The sequence below is a fragment of the Myotis daubentonii genome, chromosome 19, assembly GCF_963259705.1.
Source record: "Myotis daubentonii chromosome 19, mMyoDau2.1, whole genome shotgun sequence".
Classification (NCBI taxonomy): domain Eukaryota; kingdom Metazoa; phylum Chordata; class Mammalia; order Chiroptera; family Vespertilionidae; genus Myotis; species Myotis daubentonii.
In genome coordinates, this window is record NC_081858.1 from 25,905,479 (window position 1) to 25,926,402 (window position 20,924).

General features: G+C 45.6%; 1 protein-coding gene, 2 long non-coding RNA genes and 1 other non-coding gene across 24 annotated transcripts in view; 1 reads left to right on the plus strand and 3 right to left on the minus strand.

Moving 5' to 3' along the window:
• MTMR3 (myotubularin related protein 3) overlaps nucleotides 1–10,637 on the plus strand; it is an 82,778-nt gene extending 72,141 nt beyond the window's left edge. For 8 of the 21 annotated variants that reach the window (XM_059676862.1, XM_059676861.1, XM_059676860.1 and 5 more), the window contains 8 exons: nucleotides 551–721; nucleotides 1,906–2,051; nucleotides 2,858–4,253; nucleotides 4,949–5,002; nucleotides 5,343–5,453; nucleotides 5,933–6,021; nucleotides 6,794–6,820; nucleotides 8,608–10,637. In XM_059676862.1, the coding sequence (XP_059532845.1) occupies nucleotides 551–721; nucleotides 1,906–2,051; nucleotides 2,858–4,253; nucleotides 4,949–5,002; nucleotides 5,343–5,453; nucleotides 5,933–6,021; nucleotides 6,794–6,820; nucleotides 8,608–8,779 (2,166 nt within the window). In that variant the 3' untranslated portion in view covers nucleotides 8,780–10,637. Of the gene's footprint in view, nucleotides 1–550; nucleotides 722–1,905; nucleotides 2,052–2,857; nucleotides 4,254–4,948; nucleotides 5,003–5,151; nucleotides 5,454–5,932; nucleotides 6,022–6,793; nucleotides 6,821–8,607 lie in introns of those variants that run through there. The other 13 variants (XM_059676867.1, XM_059676869.1, XM_059676868.1 and 10 more) reach the window with 9 other exon arrangements.
• The window catches only part of LOC132222062 (uncharacterized), a 29,684-nt gene that overhangs the window by 5,173 nt on the left and 3,587 nt on the right, over nucleotides 1–20,924 (minus strand). The window lies entirely within an intron of this gene.
• On the minus strand, nucleotides 2,477–2,581 carry LOC132222323 (U6 spliceosomal RNA). The gene has a single exon (XR_009450192.1). It is a non-coding gene; the product is annotated as a U6 spliceosomal RNA (small nuclear RNA).
• LOC132222061 (uncharacterized) lies at nucleotides 7,192–8,727 on the minus strand. The gene is made up of 2 exons (XR_009450136.1): nucleotides 8,602–8,727; nucleotides 7,192–8,464 (listed from the first exon to the last, which is right to left on the minus strand). It is a non-coding gene; the product is annotated as an uncharacterized LOC132222061 (long non-coding RNA).

Genomic DNA, 20,924 nt, shown 5'->3' on the forward strand with positions numbered 1-20,924 from the left:
TGTGCCCTCTTGCAATCCAGGACCCCTTGGGGAATGTTGGAGAGCCAGTTTCGGCCCAATCCCGCAGGCCAGGCCAAGGGACCCCACTAGTGCACAAATTTGTGCACCAGGCCTCTAGTTGATGTATATCAGCCCTATAGAAACGTCTGGAGTATGTGAGATGCTCAGTAACCACTTGTTGAATGAAAAGCCATTTAGAAGTGTGCTCCCAGTTCAGACTTGGGTTGCACACTAACCTGCTCCTGTATGCAGTTTATATGCTCTGTCACTCTTGAGAGTGACTGTTAACTTAGGACCTCAGAGACTGTCAGGGAGGCAAGAGGAGTGGGTATGCCAATTATCTGTCTTTGCTCTTTTGATTTAGGAGTCATGGTGGTTGGGGTTGGCACTCTGAAATTGGTGCTGTTAGGAGGTTGCTATTGCGTGATTTTACTTGCTTTTCCCATTCTTACCGAGTGTGAACGGAAGTGCTCTCAAGGATGTCTGGGAAGAACTTTCCCCAGAGAATATGTACCCTATTGCTTGATTTTGCCTCATTGGACTCCCATAGGTGAAACTGGTGCAACATACCTATTCCTGCCTCTTTGGAACATTCCTGTGCAACAACGCCAAGGAGAGAGGGGAAAAGCATACTCAGGAACGGACATGCTCCGTGTGGTCGCTGCTTCGGGCAGGCAACAAGGCTTTCAAAAACCTACTGTATTCCTCTCAGTCAGAAGCCGTATGTATCCTTCAGTCTTTCCTCTCTGATCAGCAGAAGGAATTTATTGGTGGGGACATTTAAGAGCCTTTTTGAGTAGTAACTGTTTTCTCAAAGGCATCTCTGCGGTCTCTGGATGGGTTGGTTCATGTTCTTCCTATCACTTTGTCCTGAGAGAAAGACCTGTTTTCTAGTGATGCTCTGACCTGCTTCTGACATTTTATTCAGGGTGGTCTGATTTCATATACATCTCTGCCACTGTAAACATGAATCTTTCCTGGCACCTCCGCCAGAGCTAACTTACTCCTAGCATGTTCTGTCCAATGAGTGGCAGAAGCACTGGAGTTGTCCCTGGGTGCCCCTGGTAGCTCAGAAGGAGCTGCCACCTGTCCTCCAGCACCCTTACAGTGTCATCCGGTGGTGATATCCACAGCAGCGTCTGTTCCAGAGAGCAGAAACTGTGTGACGTTAGCATGCGTGTCTTTATTTCTGTGCTTACATGGAGAATTGGCAGGCCCTCTAAGACTTTGTTCCTCAAAGGAACACCTTCTGTTAAGCAGAGAAAAGGAGGCACTCACACCAGTGTGCTGATATACGGTAATGTGTCTTTTGTCAGAATGCATCTTAAATTCTAAAGAAGTTAAAAGGAGGCTAGTCAGAGTTTTTATTGCTTTGCTGGACTATTATTGTGCTTTTCACCACATTTAAGTAGAGAGGAAAGATTTGACGTAACTGCCTCTCTCCTTCACTGTGCCTGTTGGGGAAGTAACAATACAGGAAGAAATTTCCCTCCTTTTCACATGATTAATTAAAATGATCCTATAAAATAGGTCAGTGTCTTCTGAAGCCAATTTTTTGTACCAGAGAACGGTCACCATGTAGTGAAATGACTCGCTTATGTAGAAAAAGCAACAAATTAAGCTGATGAGTCAGTCTTTCAGTAAATGTGACCTGAGAAATGGATTTAAAAAAAAAACCACTTCAAGTGTTCATGCTTACAGGAGACTCTCAGGTGAAAAATGTTGCCAAAACTCTAATCTTATATAGGCCCTCTTGGGAAATAGACTTGTATCCACTTATGGTAACTTCCTTTGGAGATTTGCCAAAAACTGCTGGTTGTTCAAGCATGGTGCTTGTTCTTGACCTTTACTTCTAGACATCTCTAAAGGACTTACTGAAACCTGCGTCCTCTACTCTCTCTTCAGGTGCTGTACCCTGTGTGCCATGTGCGTAACCTGATGCTGTGGAGTGCAGTGTACCTGCCCTGCCCATCCCCGTCCACCCCTGTGGATGACAGCTGTGCACCATACCCTGCCCCTGGCAGCAGCCCTGATGATCCACTCCTGAGCCGGTGAGCCCAGAGTTGATGCCAAGGCCTTAAGTCTTGTGTGGTGTATTCCTGTTAGGATACCCAGGGGTGGTCAGAGATGCTGACATTGGCTGGCTCCACACATTTTCTTAGATCTCTGAAGTTTCCTCAGGAAAGGTATAAGGGTTCTGGGCCACTAGCTATATTTAAGAGCCTCATTGGGCCCTGCCACTACATCACTCTGCTGCAGGCACTGAGCAGTTTTTAGTGATGTTGTAAATCCTCTGGATTCCTTGTGACCCTCTGGCCTGAGTTTCAGCCACTGAATTAACTTTTTTGAATTCAGACTGATAAAAAATATATTTAAAATGAGAGACATTCGGAAATTAGCAGCACTCACTTTCCTTTGCCAGTAGTTGAGAAACAGTATCATAAAGGACGACTTCTTTTTTTTTCTTTTTTTTTTTTTAAATACGGAACGCTTCACGAATTTGCGTGTCATCCTTGTTGCAGGGGCCATGCTAATCTCTGTATCGTTCCAATTTTAGTATATGTGCTGCCGAAGCGAGCACAAGGATGACTTCTTAAAGTAGCATTTGCGACTAGCTTATTTGTGTATTTTGGGCATGGGGTAGAGGGTGTGCAGGAGGAAGTCTGCAGACTTACAGAAGGCTTGGTCCTGGAGCTTTGCCTTTCTAGCAGTCTGAGCCTCACTTCAGAGAGGCCATGGCTCCTTGAGTAGTTATAATGGACCCAATTGTGAAATGACAACTTGTTAAAATCTGTTGTTTCCTACTTTCCATCTGAGCAGCCTCAGAGTCTCATTTCCCCCACATCCTTTGTTTTAGGCTACCAAAGACTAGATCATTTGACAATCTGACCACAGCCTGCGACAACACGGTGCCTCTAGCCAGCCGGCGCAGTAGCGACCCAAGCCTGAATGAGAAGTGGCAGGAGCACCAGCACAGGCGCTCCCTGGAGTTAAGCAGCCTGGCTGGTCCTGGAGAGGAGCCTCTGGATCCCGACAGCCTGGGCAAGCCAACCAAAGTGCTGGGAGGCGCAGAACTATCTGTTGCAGCTGGAGTGGCTGAGGGGCAGATGGAGAACATTTTGCAAGAGGCCACCAAAGAGGAGAGTGGGGCAGAGGAGACTGTCCAGAGGGGGAGCGTCCTGATGCAGGAGGTCACAGAGGAGGCTCTCTTAGAAAAGGAAAGCAGGGCGCAGGCCCCTGAGGACTCAGCCATTGTCCTTCCTCAAGCACCACCGCTGGATCCTGCTGTTCTGAGGAGCCCTCCAGGCATCGGTCTTCCTGATGAGCAGGGCGGGCACAGTGTTCTTCCCAGCTCTCTCCAGGAGCCCCCCATGGGAGAGGAGGTACTGGAGGTCCCTGTAGAACAGCCTCAAATAGGAGATATCGCAGAGGAGAGGGAGGAAGCAATGACTACAATCCCAGTTGATGAAAAAATTGGTTATGGTACCTCACAGTCAAGTTCTCCGCTGCTCTCGCAAGTCCCATTTGAGGGCAGAGGACCAAGCATAGACAGCTCTTTGGACATGTTAATGGAAGATAAAGTGAAGTCGGAAAGTGGGCTTCCTCATAGACCTTTCCTGGTAAACAGTGGCAGGCTCAGTGGCAAGGACGTGTTTCCTCAAGCTGTGGAACCCAGGCCTCCAGAGAAGAGCCTGGCCGAGAGGCCCCAAGTGGGATCTGTGGTGCAGAGGACTTCCCCTGGCAGCACCCACAGCCCAGCACGTTCTCCTTGTGCCTTGCCTGTAGCTGAATGTAAAGAGGGACTTGTGTGCAACGGTGTCCCAGAGACTGAAAATAAGGCCTCCGAGCAGCCCCCAGGGCTTAGCACCCTCCAGGAGTACCCCACCCCCAACGGGCATTGTGCCAATGGGGAGGCTGGTAGGAGCAAGGACTCACTGAGCTGCCAGCTCTCTGCTATAAGCTGCAGCTCTGCCCACTTACACTCGAGGAACTTGCACCACAAGTGGCTACATAGCCAGACAGGGAGGCCATCTGCAACTGGCAGCCCTGACCAGCCTTCTCGCAGCCACCTGGACGACGATGGCATGCCTGTGTATACGGACACTATCCAACAGCGCCTGCGTCAGATTGAGTCAGGCCACCAACAGGAAGTGGAGACCTTGAAGAAACAAGTCCAGGAGCTGAGGAGTCGCCTGGAGAGCCAGTATCTGACCAGCTCTCTGCGCTTCAACGGGGACTTTGGGGACGAGGTGGTGAGTATCCGGCGCTTCACAGCCACCCCGGGAAGCAGGGCACACTGAGGCTGGACACCCTTTGTGACGGGTGCATGGTGATTGTACAGATTTCTCAAAGAATTGGAAAGGCAGCCATGCGAATGGCAGTCTGCCTCTCTTTTCTGCCTTGCTTACCTTCCACGGGGGTCCTAGTCAGCAGTTAGAATAAGGAAGAGAGCGAGCACTCATACATGGTCAGTCAAGACTCTTTGGAGGGAGGATCATAGTTAAGGGCATAAACTCCTGGGCAGAATGACATTTGGAGGGTAATGTCAACTATTCCTATTAAATGGTAGTGCTTGTCCTATCCTGGTAGCACCACCCACCCACCTACCCACCCCACCTGGGCTGTACCGGCGCGGGTTTAGTTCTTTGATATATCTACTCTGTGGCAGGTGACGGCAGTAGAAATGGAGAAGTGATTGATTTCTAGCGCTGTGAAGTTAGCAATGATGGGGCCTGGGAACAAAGTGGGGGTACCTGAGGGGAGATTATCAAGGAGGCTCTCTCTTACTGGGTGTGCTAATGTTCAAGTACTCGGTGTTGATGGACAAGTGTGAATCTGGCTCTGAGGCAGTCAGCGTACATTAAAGGCGGGCTCATCAATGACTTTCAATTAAAACTGACTTCTCAGTTTTTCCTTCACACTAATGATGATTTCTCATTTTCCCAAGAGTCCTTCAGAGAAAGGAGGACAGGCCCAAAGCACTCAGTTTCAACACACAGATGTAAGTGGCAGGGTTGGATTGACAGGCCCACTGGAGCAGCTGACACTGAGTTCCCACTCCTTCCTGGTCACTTCTGCCCCATTCACTTCCTGGAATCCAAGGCCCAGAATCACTGCACACAGCCTTAGAACTGTGTATCTCTCTTCCAGCTGAGCTCAGCCCTGTCTCTGCACCTGCTCAACCCAGTTCTTGATGGCTATGTACTGTACCTAGATTCGGCAGCCCTAACACCAAGGCCCACCCAAAGTCCCCAGTGCTCCCTCCTCTTTTCCAAGCCCTTTCTTCTTCTTCAGGAAGGAGACCAGGTTCATTCTCTTCAGCTGTGTTTGTTTGCCAACAGACTTCAATCCCCGACTCGGAAAGCAATCTGGATCAGAACTCTTTGTCTCGCTGCAGCACAGAGATTTTCTCTGAAGCCAGCTGGGAGCAGGTGGATAAACAGGACACGGAGGTACAGGCTCAGCCCCTGTTCTGAGTGCCATCCATGCAACTGTTTTGCAGTTCTTCTCCACCCCCATCCCTAACCCCTTCCCCTGGGCAAGGAATCACCTCATAGCACTCTTAGCCTTGAGCCTCTGTGAATCTCCGCGCCTGTGAATCCCCATGGATCCCATGGAGCCTAGAATTATTGAGCCAGGGAGACTCAGCGAGCTGGCCCTCTCTCCTCATTGCCTGTATGAACTGGAGCTTTCCCAGCTCTCATAGTGACCCAAGTTGCTGCTGCCTGCCATTTTATCTCAGGGGAGTTTGGAGTCCCCTCCAGGAAAATGATTTGGACGCCTTTCTTGTACTGCTGACATCAGACCTGCTGGTCTGGTGCCCCCAGAGACAGTACGGTCTTTGTGACTCTTGCTGCCCCCAGCATGGCTCTGCTGGCAACAGCTGGATGGCCCATTTCCTGTTACTAATCTGGCCCCATCTGTTTTACAGATGACACGTTGGCTCCCTGACCACCTGGCTGCCCACTGCTATGCGTGTGACAGCGCCTTCTGGCTCGCCAGCAGGAAACACCATTGCAGGTGCCACTTGGGGGTGTGGTGGGCCAGGGTGTGGGGTTGAGATTTGGTCCATGGAGCCTGTAGATGAGAGATGCAGGCATCTGGCTGGCTGTGTTCTGTCTTAAGACAGGCCCCCTGGTCCACAGGACTTCTAACTCATGCTTTGTGCCTCTGAAATTGGTGTTTGCAGAACTGCATTTGGTGTCTTTCTTCCAGTTCAGAATGACCATGACTGAATTTTGAAATGTGCAAATTATGTCCCTTTTTGTTTTGCTTCCTGGATTGGTGGAGCAATAGCCACCTCTCAAATCACCATTTCTTATTCCTCAAATAAAACTTCTTCCCATTCAACATGGCTGCTATGAGCACAATAGTTCTCCAGTTGTGGGCAGGGAACTTCATTTTTCCTACTTCTTATCCTATTTCCTGACCCCAAACTTGGTTTCCTTTTGCTAGTGGTGAGCAAAAGTAGCTGGGGATAGTAGCTGGACAGCGGAGGACAGTCTAGTCCTTTAGGCTGACTTCTTCCTTCCTTCTTGGTTGGGTAGTGAGTTGCTACTGATGCTTTGCCCCACCTGGGGTGATGACTAGAGGATGGTCAGTGTTCTTGGTATAGGAAGTTTATATGAATCGTGGTATAGCTTACACACCTGAGTGATCCCAGACAAAAAAATGGAGTCACCTCTTTGTGTAGTAATGATACCTCTAGGACTATATATCTCCCTACCCTGCACCCCAAGCCCAAATGTCTTTGGTTGGCTTCTCCTCTGAGCTCTTTCTCCCCTCCTTGCAGGGACACTGACCGTGTTGATCAAACGTGGTGAGCATTTGCAACAACCTGTCTGTGATGTCTGCATATCTACAATAACTTCACACTAACGCGCCATTTCCCCCTCTCCGCACTCATTGGGATGTAACCTGGGGCTGGGAGCACAGGCAGGCAGGCGGGCTTCCGGGAGAACCAAAGCAGCCAGCTGAGCAGACCATTAGGGCTGAGTCAGGCTGCAGCCCTGCACTCCCATCCTGACTGCACAGGTCAACTCCGCCATCTTGCTTGTGACAAGAAGCGGTGCTTCAGCAGGTCTTGTGGGATAACCTGTTGGATGTTTAGAGTTTTTTTGGGGTGGCCAATCATTCTCTGAGATGCCAGAATAATGCTAATGACTTCTAAGTCAAACAGCATCACTGCTCTTTTTAAAAGAGACCGGAAATGAACAGAGGTTGTCTTTCCAGAGAATTGTTTTAACATGAAAGACTTTAAGGGAAGACTCCACATAGGGTCTATCAGGATCCCCTGAAGTCAGATTGAAAAGCTTAACTGATCAAATTTATGCCAGGCTTTTGAGCTGAACTCTAGCAGGTGTGTTAAATAAATGTAAATATTCAGAAACGGATTGAGGTAATATTTCTGTGTAACCACAGGTTCTTGCTGACATGCTTTTCAGAACAGAGTTGTGAAATACTTACTGTATTCTAGAAAAAGTTTTGTGTGTTTTAGTTTTCTGTCCTTCCATTACCCTGTGTCTTTTCCTTTTGTGGTTTTTGTCCTGAAAAGATATTCAGTATTCTCTCCTCTGTGCCTAGCTGGTCCTTAAACCAGTACTGGGTTTGCATTCTAAGGAACGTAAATGAAAAAACAGTGAGTGATGTTGGCTAAGAAGAATTTCCCTTTGCTGCTTTCCCCAAATCTTTGGCGAGCTGTGTTAAGCTCCTTGGAATCTCCTGTTCTTCGCTTATTGGGATTGGTTTGTCCTGTAAGGCCCATCAAAAGTGGGTTTGTAAGGTGGGCAGAAACACATCCTCTGCCAGTTCCTTTCCCGTTAGCTGTGAAGAGGTGTCTTGTTTGGGTGTGCGGAGGTGGGCTTTCAAGTGGAGGAGAGGGGAGGCATGAGGCCTGGGTACAAGACAGGCCTTCAGGTAGAGTGGATAGTCCCTGGAGTTGCATGGGGGCAGGGGAGGGAGCCATAATTGACTGATACCTATCTACTAAGGGCATGTGTGTTCATCTGTGTTCTTGTCATTTCACCCTGAGCATGTGTCTGTCACTGGTTGCTTGTCTCTGGCTTTGCATGCCGGGCGCAGAGCAGTCCTAGGTGGCAGCAATCTATTCTCCATGTTGCTGTTGCTGCCTGGGAGCCTCTGGGGCAGTGGTCCTTTGGGCAAGGCTCCTCACTCCCCCGCTGGGCAGGGTACTTTCTCTCATCTGCAGGGCTTATGGGAGTTCCACTGGCCTCTGGCCTCTCTGTGATCACACGCTACAGAGAGGCTGTTGCCCAGGTGGGTGTGGCCACTGGATTTCTGGGCCCGGACTGCCCATAGTTCGCAGCTGCTTCTGCCCTGGGCTCATTTGCTTTCACAGATCTCTCATGAGCAACATCCTCCTGTTGACCTCGTAACCTTGAGCCATAGTGATGAGGCTGTGACTGATAGGTAGGGATCCCCTCTCTGCTTGGCTTTTTCTTGGCTAGACAAATGCAAGTTCACTCTTAGAGGAGTCTCCAGCACATTTGAATTGCACACAACTAAGTCCTGTCTTCTGAAGTTGGTTCCCCCACCCATATCTGCTACCAAAACTAATTTTGTTTTGTTTCTTCTCCTCACCTCAAGGAATTGTGGGAATGTATTCTGCTCCAGTTGTTGTAATCAGAAGGTTCCAGTTCCCAGCCAGCAGCTCTTTGAACCCAGTCGAGTATGCAAGTCTTGCTATAGCAGCCTACATCCCACGAGCTCCAGCATTGACCTTGAACTGGATAAGCCCATTGCTGCCACTTCAAACTGAAGCTACGTGACCTGGGGCAGGCAGAGGCCAAGCTGCTGTTCCTCTGACAGGCCCACGCAGCCTGGCAGACCGAGAGGCCCGTGCACTTTGGAATGGGGGCTTGGAACCACCTGTGCAGAGTGACAGAAATTTGGGATGTACCACTGGATTGTAGATTGATTTTTCTTTCCTGTTTTTTTTTTTTTTGTTTGTTTTTAAATCTCCCCTTTCCATGCTCCCCTGGTTGTCTTGAGGGAAAAAAAAAAAAAAAGGAAAAAAAAATGTAATGGAATGCCAGAGATTGCCAGGCCCCAAGTAACTGTAGAGCCGCCTGTTGTTAGGCGATGCTGAGGGTTGGCTTGGTTTCTCAGGATGGAAGGAGGCTGGTCAGAGTCGGGAGTGGAGGCCTGAGATAATGTATGGGGAAGAGCCAGGGCTAACATTTGTGACCTTCCTCACGCCACATCAGAGCTGGCTGGAAGCATCTTCCCCTAAGAGCATTACCCTGGGTGCCCTCTCCCTCCTGCAAGGGACCAGTCCCACCTACAGACAGATGAGATTGGCTTTCGGGGGAAGGAAGGCGTATGTTGTTCTGAGGCAAGTGAGAGGGGAGGGGCTGGAGATGGGTGGTCAGCATGCTCTCCCCGTGGGATTGTGTTTAACTTGATCTATGGCTCCCTTCGCCAGGCTGTGTCGTGCTTCCCATGCTTCCCACTCTCAGGCATAAACGTGCAGACTGGCCAGAGTGCTGTTGCTGTGGCCAAGGCCAAAGCCTGCCCTGAGCCCAGGCACCTGGTCCCCCAAACAATCTCGTCCTTGGCTAGCACATGGAAATCCAGACTCAGGGTTCCCAAAATCCCCCACTCCCAAAGCAAACAAATCATGGACCTCCCCCTTAAGGGGTAGAATCAGCCTTTTAGAGTTCAAGCCTCTGGAAATGGGGCGTGTCCCATACAATCAGCCTTCCTCCTCCTGCCCTGCTCCTGTGCTGCTGGCAGAGTGAGGGCCCACTCGGTGACTCTGCAGTCCTTAGAGAAGTGACACAGCCCGTAAGCAATTCAGGGCACCTCCCCTCAGTGAGCTTTGATGTGGTCCCAAAAGAGCCTTAAATCAAGAATATTTGTGGTGGAGGTGGGTATGGGGAAGGGGTGGAGAGTTTAGGTTTGTGCATTGTAATCTTGGTTGGCATCCATGTTTTGTGCCTGCCCTCCCTTTTGTGGGTAGGGCCACGCTTGGGTCTGCTAAAGCTGCTAAGTGGTCACAAGGCGGATTGTGGTGAGTGGTGGGGATGAGACCAGGGAACTCTTCTGATGCTTTCTGGAAGCAGTTCCCTGTTCCAAGACAAGCTCTGTCTCAGGAAGGTGGCTCCTGTGTGTGCCTGGACATTATTAAGATGGGGCCCAGAAGCCATCCCTGGAGCAACCAATCCAGGCAAAGCCAAGAGCACCTGAGCACGAGCCCAACTTCCCAGTGGCAGCAGGTTGCGGAGTTTGAATTTCGTGAAACAGGGTGTCGTTCTCCACACTCTGTGTGGTCTTCCCGTGCAGATAGGGAGAAGTCAGTCTAACTGATATTGTGCATTTCTTAGTGACAGGTGCCAAGAGGTTATGATACGGGTTTCTTGGGTCTGATGTACAGTGTGAATAAATGCTTGCAGCTCTTAGCCCTTTTTTGATCAATGAAGCACTTTTTTAATATTTTCCTTTGTATGTAAAGGAGGAGCCGTAACTCTCCGTAGCTGTACATATAACCCCTTTTTCCTAAAGAGGAGTCAGTCAGTGCTCCTATATTTTTCATTTTTTGTCAAAGCAAGAAGTAAATACTTTAGAACTGTTAAATATATAAATAAAGTGAATAAAGTTTAGTGTTCCGCATGGTAGCGTTTGCTAACACGTTCCGATTTTTTCCTTCTGGTTTATCCCCCCTTTATCCCTTTTCCATCTTACACAGAAGCAGTTTGAAGTGCTGCTGGGAACCTGGACTTTGGCAAAGGAAAACTAGATTTCAACTCCGGACCTTGGCAAGGAACTGTACCATGATGCCCAAGCACTGAAACACATTTCCATGGTGGTTTTGCCCCTAACATTCGCTTCCAAAGCTAAAAAAGCAGCCGTCAGGCTCCGTAACAAGCAAGTGGTTCTTCCTCATCTGAAGAACTGAGCATCAATAGTAATTAAAACTACCTCTGGCCTCCAAGCTTTTTTTTTTGCTGCTGCTCTGATTTCAGGGCACCCCTACCCAGTGGAGTGAAAGATGTTGGGGGGGGGGGGGGGGGAGGATGGCTAGCTGGTTTGTTCTGTGATTACAGCATCAGCCCGGGAACTGAGGGGTCACAGGTTCAATTCCAGTCAAGGGTATGTACTTTGGTTGCAGGCTGGATCCCTGGCCCCAGTTGGGAAGCAACCAATCCACGTGTCTCTCTCTGTCTCTCCCCCTCCCTTCCACTCTCTAAAAATCAGTAGGGGGAAAAATCTAGTGAGGACTAACAAAAAAAGATAGTGCTTTTGTCTGTTCTTGAATGAGAGACTTTAGACAGAAACTGAATGGGATGTGATTGGATTATGTGTCTAACTAGGGGTCTCTTTCCTCCCTCCACAGAGGAGAGAATCTGTTTCTTAGGTATGCAACCAGCCAGCAAGGCCATAGCTTCTAATCATGTCTTGGCTAGCTCTTCCTCTTCACAGAGAGGGGATTGTCTTTCCCCGTGTGTCACTGTTATGCAGTTTGTCCCTTGGGAAGGCCGGTGGGTAGGGGTGCTCAGCTCTGGGGGCCCCAGCCCACTATCTCCATGCTGTGCTGGTTGGGCGTTGTTGAAAAGGGACCTGCTCGGAGGGCCTTAACTCTGAGGCAGGCTTTCCAGGGTCAATTTCTGGATAAATGTACTCTCTGCCTAGAACACATGCACTTAAAAGCAGCTCAGCTGGTTCTAGCGTGAAAGCTGCAAGTGCCTTCCACCCACGTTTGAGAATTAGCCTGTCTTCTGGGAGGAGAAGCTGCTGTCTCAGCTGCCTTCAGTCCAGCACGGAGCCCACCAGTCTGTGTTCAGACCAATTTGTAAAAAATCTGTCTCATAGCCAAGGTGTGTCTACACACAGCCCCTGCAGTTCCTGAGGTCTAATGGCTTAATCCTCAGTGAGTTCAAACACCAATAGAACCTAGCAAGGCTGTTGATGCCACAGGTGGAGAGCTGCAGAGACCTGCACAGCGTGGGTTGAAGGCAAGGACTTGCCCCGTGAAGATGGCTCTATGTGGAGAACGGGTCAAGGACAAGGCCAGCTTTCTTCAGGCCGTCCATCATGCGGAGGAACTTGGTCTGAAGGAATGGGGCAGTACCAGCAACTCAGCTGCTCTGAGTTTTCCTATCCTGGTACTCAATCAGTATTTCCCTTCTTTCTATACTTTGGCCTCCTTATCCCAGTCCCCAAAATGATAGGGCTGCCTTAATCCACTGGGTTTTCCTAGTGAGGATGTATAGAAAATTATTTCTTCAGTAATTTTGCTAATATGCTCCCTGTTCATTCTTATGTTAACAAAGAATATTCTAAGAATTAAAAAGGTACTGTGGCAGATTTAAAGGAGAATGAACAAAGTGGAAATTATTTAGGATTTGTTAAGTAATTTCTAGCTATCAAAGAATATCAAGTGGGAATTAAGATTACAGGCAATTGTCCTAGATATACGTGGCTGCTGCACATTGAGAGTAGGAGATCCGTGCCTGCTGAAGTTGTTAACCCTAGCCCTGACCTCTATTGACCCTTTAAGAATGAAAACTGATTTAAAGGTGCTTTCTCAGGATTTCATTAGCTGGCTTGAGTGACCTGTCCCCAGCTGCACCACCCGATTGCATCAGCGGAGATAGGGCTAGTAGCAGGGTTCAAAAAAGGGCCTGGGCTCTCATAACCAGAGGTTTCAGAGCCCTGACACTCCATCTGAACTTTGCATAACATAGCAGGAGTCCCAGCTGCTTAGTTACATTTTCTAAGAACATGTGTTCTAAGCTGAGTTACTGACAAGATTTCTGGAGGCAGGAGTAGGAGGCAGCCCTCCTAAGCCTCTGACTCCAACATGTCCTGAGCACATAACCAGCACCAACCCTTTGTTCCCCTCCTGTGTGTAGAGTTCATTCCATGCAGATACCAGCTGCCAACCCGTCAAACAGGCTCTTTCTAGGCTCAGACAGAGGCAGGAAAGGTATGGGAAGGGGAAAGGGCACCCTCTAAAATGGGAATTAAAAGTTTTAAATGCTGCTCTTGTATTTTATTTACCACTTAGTCTTTTGACTCAGGTGACTCATACCTGAGTTCTGAGTTAACTTTCTTATAGTGCTCATAACAGTTGCATTTCAGTTGTATTTTCAGTGACACTTGTTTTATATTGGCATTTAAAATTGGCCTTTAACTGCCTCCCGATTGATTTATAAGATTAAAAGAAAACAAACATGTGACCAAGGGGACTTGGATGCTGTTACGAAATACAGTGTTGCTTCTGACAGTAAGTGCCTGCCTATTGTAATAGCACTGATTCTGCTGTAGCCTCAGTGACCATTTAAAACTAAATAAATGTGTCATTTTCACCCACAGACCGTTGTTTAGCCCCTGGGTTCAGGTTCTCTAGTCAATGCTGCGACCAGTGTGGGATATGAGGGATCCATCAGCTCAGCCCCTTTGTCTGGGAGATAGATGGCCTGGGGAAGGGGCAGCAGGGGGTATGGAGTGCTGACTTAGAGATGAAGGGCCTTAGATTAGTGTCACGTTTTTCCTGCTGTTCTGTCAGGCTTCATGGGGAGGGAGCCCCCAGGCCCATTGAGTATTAGGCTTCCAGGTGAAATCTGACTTGAAGAAAGGTTTTGGTGTTCAGAGTCACTGATTTAGTCCAACCTCCTGGTTTCTGTTGAAACTGAGGCTTAGGGCACAGCAAAGACTCATCCGAGGTTACCAATGAATAAATAGCAGTTTGAATTAAAAATTCTTTCCTGACCCTTCCCCCTCAGTGTTCTTGTGCTTCTAGAAGACAGCGAAGACAGCCTTAGATAAATAGTTACTTTAACCTAGTCCTCTTTGAGTTAGCCAAGCCAGAAATCTTGGAAAAGAGCTTAGTTGCTACTAAAATCAAAGGTTTTGATATAATCCAGTGTTTTGGGTTTTCCTTTTTTTTTTTTTTTTTTGGGTTTTCCTTTTAACCTTTCAAATACATAAAATATATTACTAGCATGAACTAAGTTCAAGTCAAAACACTGTCCTAAATCAGTGAGGTTGCAAGGGGGGCATTTTTGACTAGTGCAAATGGATAGTTGTGAACTATCTTAGCATCCAATGTATTTCTGAATTTGTATGATATGGAGAAAAATCCTGACTGTATATAGAAAATCGGTTGCAAATGGTAATAGTCACAGCTTGCCTGCAATCTCTGGTTATTATTGACAAGACTGAAGTAGATGCTTGATAAAAACAGGTTAATAGAATATCCAACACCTGCTTTCAGTCTTTACCCTTCACATATCAAGTAAGAATCATCCAATGGTTATAATCACTAAAATTATTTTATGGTGAAAGCCACTAGCACGGGGTTGCAGCGGGGCTGGTGATCCCAGCACTGAACCAGAGCCTCTAGATCAGCGACCCTGAGAAGCCCACATAAGCACAGCAACGAAGGCCTTACTGTGAGGTCTCGTGCAGCCTAAGTGAATGCCCGTTCTGCACCTGCACGTGCATATTCAAGATTATTTTTAATATAAACACTAGTTTGGTGGAAAGAACCTGTTTCTCTCTGTCTCTCCCCATCCTTTCCACTCTCTCTAAAAATCCATGGAAAGATATCCTCAGGTGAGTATTAACAACAACAACAAAAAGCTATTAAATGTCTAGGGAAAAACCAACAACAAGGAAAAAAATTGGCCCTACATTACGCGTAGTCTTAGGAGAAAAAACACCATTAAAAACGTTGATAAATTGGTTTTCCTAAAAATTAGAGATCAAAAAAACACTTTCAGGAAAAGACAAGCCACAGATGCAAAACACATTTAGGATAAAGAACTTATATCCAGAATATATAATCAACTCTTATAATTTAAGATAAAACAGCCCAATTTAAACGTGAATGGAAGATTGAACATACACTTGACTAAAGATGTAAAAATGGCAAATAAGCATAAGAACAGATGCTCAGCATTATTAATCACTAACAAATACCAACGAAAACGACGAGTTACTGCAGTTACCCTGTAAATGGCTAAAACAGGGAAAGACTGGCACTACTAAGTAGTGACGAGGATGAGTAACAACTGGACACTCATACTTGCTGGTGCAAATAAAAAATGGCAAAGCCATTTGGAAAAATCTAGGCAATTTCTTAAAAACATACCGACGTGACACAGGATCTGCTTTTAGGTGTTCACGCAAACACCTGAATCTGAATATTCATAGCACTTAATTCATAACAGCCCCAAACTGGAAACAACCGAAATGTCCAATGAAAAACTAACAAAACAACCACCACCCAATGTCCAATGATTGGTGAATGGATAAATCGTGGTACATCCATACAATGAAATATTACTGGGCAATAAAAAGGAACAAACTACATGAATCAACATGGATGAATTGCAAAAGCACTGATAGGTTAAAAAAAAAAAAAGGCAGGAACAAAAGAATGCATACCATTCCACTTACATGACATCTGGAAAAGGCACAATTATAGGGATAAAGAAAGATCATCAGTTGCCAGTGACTTAGAATGGAGAGAGGATTTGACCAAAAAGAAGCATGAGAAAACTTTCCCGGGTGACTAAAAAGTTTTGATCTTGATGTGGTGGAATACATTTTTCAAAATTCACAACTGTATTTTTATAAAGAGTGAATTTTATTGTATACTAGGGGCCCGGTGCACGAAATTCGTGCACTGGGTGTGTGTGTGTGGGGGGGGGGGAGTGTCCCTCAGCCCAGCCTGCCCCCTCTCACATACTGGGAGCCCTCAGGCGTTGACCCCCATCACCCTCCAATCGCAGGATCGGCCCCTTGCCCAGGCCTGACGCCTCTGGCCTAGGCGTCCTGCCCGGGCAGCGGGGACCTGCAGTGGCAGCAGCCCCGCGATCATGGGCTTCGCTTTAGGCCCAGGCAAGGGACCCCCTAGCTCCTGGGACTGCCAGCTTCGACCGTGCCCAGCTCCCATCGCTGGCTCCACCCCTACTTCCTGCTATCACTGGCCAGGGCGGAAAAGGCACCTGATTCTCTGGGGCCGCCTTTGCCCTGCCCCCCAGCTCTTAGCTCCCCCCTGGGTTTCCAATCACTGTTAGTGGCAGGGGGCTTCTTCCTGCTTTCCCTTTCGCCTCCCTGCATTGTGCCTACATATGCAAATTAACCGCCATCTTGTTGGCAGTTAACTGCCAATCTTAGTTGGCAGTTAATTTGCATATAGCCCTGATTAGCCAATGAAAAGGGTATCGTCGTACGCCAATTACCATTTTTCTCTTTTATTAGTATAGATAAATCATACTTCAATAAATCTGACTTTAAAAAATAAATTTCAAAGTTAAAAGTTCAGTACCTTGCAAACAAAGTATTCCCTTTAAGAACGGCCTGATATAGAATAAGATGTAGAATGATGTGTTGGGTGAAGTAAATTGGAAACAAGAATGAAAATATCTCCTATATCCATGATTTCTACCACTTAGATTTAGAAGGATGAAGAGGAAGAGACCTATGTCAAGGTGTAGCCCAAGGCATGACTTCTGAGTTTTTCTGCTTTCCTATGACTTGGCAAATAAAAGGCATTCATTAAATGCTTGTGGAAATGAACTTATGCTTGGTCCGGAGGGACATGTGACCTAATTAAAACTGTGGGCATGGCAGGTTAGCTAGCGCAACATGAATGATCCCCAAGACCACCTTCGGTGCCAGTAATTCAGCAGAAGCACTCGTGTAAGATGTGGAAAAACTGTTATACTCATGGTTGTGGTTTATTGCAATGAAAGGATACAGATTGGAGTCAACAAAGGAAAGCCATATAGAACAAAGTCCAGGAGAAAAAGAGGCAGGCTTCAGTTGTACTCAGACCTCTCAGACATGCAGAATACTCCACCAAAACGCAGCAGAACAAACCACCTCAAAAGCATATGGAACATTCTCCAGGACAGATTACAAAACAAGTCTTAAGAAATTTAAGAAGTTGAAATCATACCAAGTATATTTTCTGATCACGTGGATAAAATTAGAAAGCCATAGCAAAAGGAAAACTGGAAAGTTCACAAATATGTGGAAATTAAACAACACACTTTAACAATCAATGCGTCAAAGAAGAAATCTCAAGGGAAACTGAGAAATATCTTGAGACAAATAAAAACAAGAAAGGCTAAGAATCTGGTACATGAGTCCAAGGATGATCAAGTTTAGTAAAAATAATATAAGATTTGTTTCCAACACAGGTGTTTCTAGTCCAACTCTTTCCTAGAACTTTATGCTATCAGTCACTTCTTACACTATATCTGCAGTTACTCTTTGCTACAAGATTCTTCCGTTTACCAATATGGGTGTCTCTCCTCCAATGTAATCATCCTTGCATTTGGGGGAGGGGAGGGGAATATTACTGGTTAGCGTGAAGACAACGATTAAACCATATTTAGAAAGAAAAAACAGAACAGTTTAAATCAGAAAGGGGACTGCTCAGTTTGGATGTTTCTACAGTAATTAAGGTAAGAAGTAACCAGGACCTGAGATAGAGTGGTGACATGAGAATGAAAGGAGGAAATAATGCCAGAAAAGTTATGTAAGTAAAACTACTAAATCTCAGCAAATGATTGCATGTAGGACAAAGGGAAGAGGAAGAATAAAAGAGAATGGGTTCACCCTAGCTGGGGGCTCAATTAGTTGGAACACATTCCAATACACCAAAGGTTACAGGTTCCATCCCTGCCAGGGCACAGGAATGGGTAAAAAACAAATCTCTCTCTCTTTTCCCTCCCTCTCCCTTCCTCTGTTTAAAATCAATACCCAAAAAATTAAAAAGAGAATGGTTTTCAAGCAGACTTCTATAGCCACCCATAACAAATAATATAGGCCCTAGCCAGTTTTGCTTAGTGGGTAGAGCATTGGCCTGTGGACTGAAGGGTCCCAGGTTCAATTCTGGTCAAGGACATATGCCCAGATTTCCGGTTCCATCCCCAGTAGGGGGCGTGCAGGAGGCAGCTGATCAATGATTCTCATTGTTGATGTTTCTCTCCCTTCCTCTCTGAAATCAATAAAAAATATATTTAAAAAACACAAATAATACAGATTTTAAAAAATGTTTATTGAGAGAGAGAGAGAAAGGGAGAGGGAGAGCTAGAAACATCAATGATGAGAGAGAAACATCGACCAGCTGCCTCCTGCATGCCCCCTACTGGGGATTGAGCCTGCAACCCTGGCATGTGCCCTGACCAGGAATAGATGCTCAACCACTGAGCCAAACCGGCTGTGCCAAATATACAGATTTTATAAAATTTGCTAAGGAAAGTCACTAAGCAAATAAATAGCAACAACAAGCTCTGAAAAGACAGGGGATCTGATTTCCAGAATCGCCACACTATATTTTAAATGTCAAGTTTTCAATAAAAATTACAAGATACGCAAAGAAACAAGTATCACACACACATACACACACACACAGTCAAGAGAAATTACTAGACAAAAATGTTAAGCTCAATATGTTCAAATAAGTAAAGGAAACCAAGGACTAAAGAATGAAAGAAAAATATGAGAATAATGGTTTCAAATAATGATAAATGGAAAAATAATATGACCAACAGAAAAAGGAAATTGGAGTGCATTTTTTCAAAAATCAACTCCACTGTGCATAATGTGAATATATCCCAGTCAATCGCTTTGAAACTATTTTGGATTCTTCCAATAACATATGTGCATTTACTCAACTGTGTTGATTAAACATGTCCTAAGTCTAGGCAGGTTATTAATAAGGTCACACTTCAGATTCTCTCATTGCCTCTTACTATAATACAGTGGTTCTCAACCTTGGCTGCACATTAGAATCACCTGGGAATCTTTTTAAAATCCTGATTTCTGGGCCTCATCCTCCGGAAATTCTGTTTCTTTGTTATGGGATGGGGCCACAACATTAGTAACAAAGAAACAGAATTTCCAGATGATGCAGCCCAGAAATCAGGATTTTAAAAAGATTCCCAGGTTGTTCTAATGTGCAGCCAAGGTTGAAAAACACGGCTATAACACATCTTTCAGTTCTGTGCACTGTGGCTTAGGTCAAGAGAGGCCCTGGCACATTGAGAATGTGGCTTTCATAGAAGCCTGGCTTTCTGGGATAGTTCTTTTAGGTGCAAATTATAGTAAACCTCATGCAGTTCTTTCTCCCTTCTATTCTTAAAGCTATGTAGGTAATTTTCCTGTGATTTCTTACTTTCCAGTTGTTTAACCTTTATCTATCTAGGAAGAAAGTGGTTTTTGTTTGGTTAATGAGAAGAAATTTTAGAATAGTCTGCCTTAGATGTTTTGTATTATTTAATTCAAATCATGTGAAGATTAGTATTCTGACTCTTAAATTAGGGACCTTCCCATAAGAGGTCATTAGTACTCACACATTTATCATTAAGTTAGTATTAACCAGGGGTGGGGAACCTTTTTTCTGCCAAGGGCCATTTGGAAATTTATAACATCATTCACGGGCCATACAAAATTATTAAGTTAAAAATTAGCCTGCTATATTTGATCGAACATTTAATTAATTCACCAGTAATGCGTTGGTAGGGCCAGATCAAATGATTTCACGGGCCTTGTATGGCCCGCAGGCCAGACATTCCCACCTCTGTTTATACTATAAACTAAGGATGAAACAAAGCCCCTCTTGTGACTTCGCTACAAGTTCTAAACCATTTTTTGGTAACTGACATTTTCCAAGTATCAAATGTGTATAAAGTAAAAGGCCTCAAAATATGGGCTGTTAGTAGTGGAGTAATTTTTGAGCAATCATCTCAGATTTCTGTGCAGATGTACCAAGTAGCAATCATGAAAAAAAAAGTCAGTTTAAAATCTATTTCATCTGAAACCTTTTCTATTAAATGATAAACATTAAGAGAAATAACATCAGTTTATATGTCACCAAAACTTCATAATCAGCAAAAAAACAGAACCAAGTAGTCAAATAGAGCATTGCTATAATGCTTGAGAACGCAATCATGTCCTTGACATCATTTCTTAGTCGGGGCACTCATGCAGGCCTGTCACTTACATCCGCTGTCATTTCTTGTTCCAACTCATTAAACCCTAGGCTTTCCCAGAAACACACAACCCACATGGAGATTCTTCTGCCAGTCAGAAAGAGCAATCTGAAGGATGCAGACATTGATATGCAACTCCTGAGTGGGCATGAGGTCCGTAATAAATTGCCACCTACACATGGAGTTATACTTTGTAGGGTGACAGTGAGCAGGCAGGAACAGTAGGAGCTCAGATTTAGACCTTAACAGTCAGGGCTTATATCATATTGACTGACTTCTCTTTGGCTGCCAAAGAATGGATCAAATTCAGAAGCTAAAGCCAAGCTGGCATTCCTTTATCTTTTCCTTTCTCTCTAAAAAAAAAAAAAAAAATACCCTAAATAAGTTAGGCAGTATAGCAGTTTACACACAGAGGCTTGATTCAACACTTAGTTATCTAAATCATTTTGCCTCTCTTTCCTTCTCAGTAGTACTGAAAATTTTAGGACTCCAGAGTCACACTCATAAATACATTTATAAACATTACTGACACCCCCCCCCCCCCCCAAAAAAGACACCTGGCTACTGCATGTCCCAATGGAGATCAGGATAAAATACCCTAATGCAGAAATGAGAAGGTTTGAAATAATACAGCTGGCATGAGAGAGCCACATCTGACTTAACCTTAGTGAGGAGGAAGTCAAAGATGAAAGGGGACTCTCTTTTTAGATCTCCTATTAACCATGACTGAGGCACTTGGAATTGCAAAGGCAACATGTAGCTTTCAGAAGCATGTTGCTTCCAGAAGTAAAAAGGATCTTACACCTTTTCTTTCCTAGTTTTAAAGTGGTGGCCAAATGTCATTCGTTCTAGGTAGTCTAACCATTGCCCAAGAATGATCAAAGGAAATTGTATGCATATGCTGTCCTCTTAAAATGCCAGCTCCTTCGTGAAGCTGTCCTGATTCCC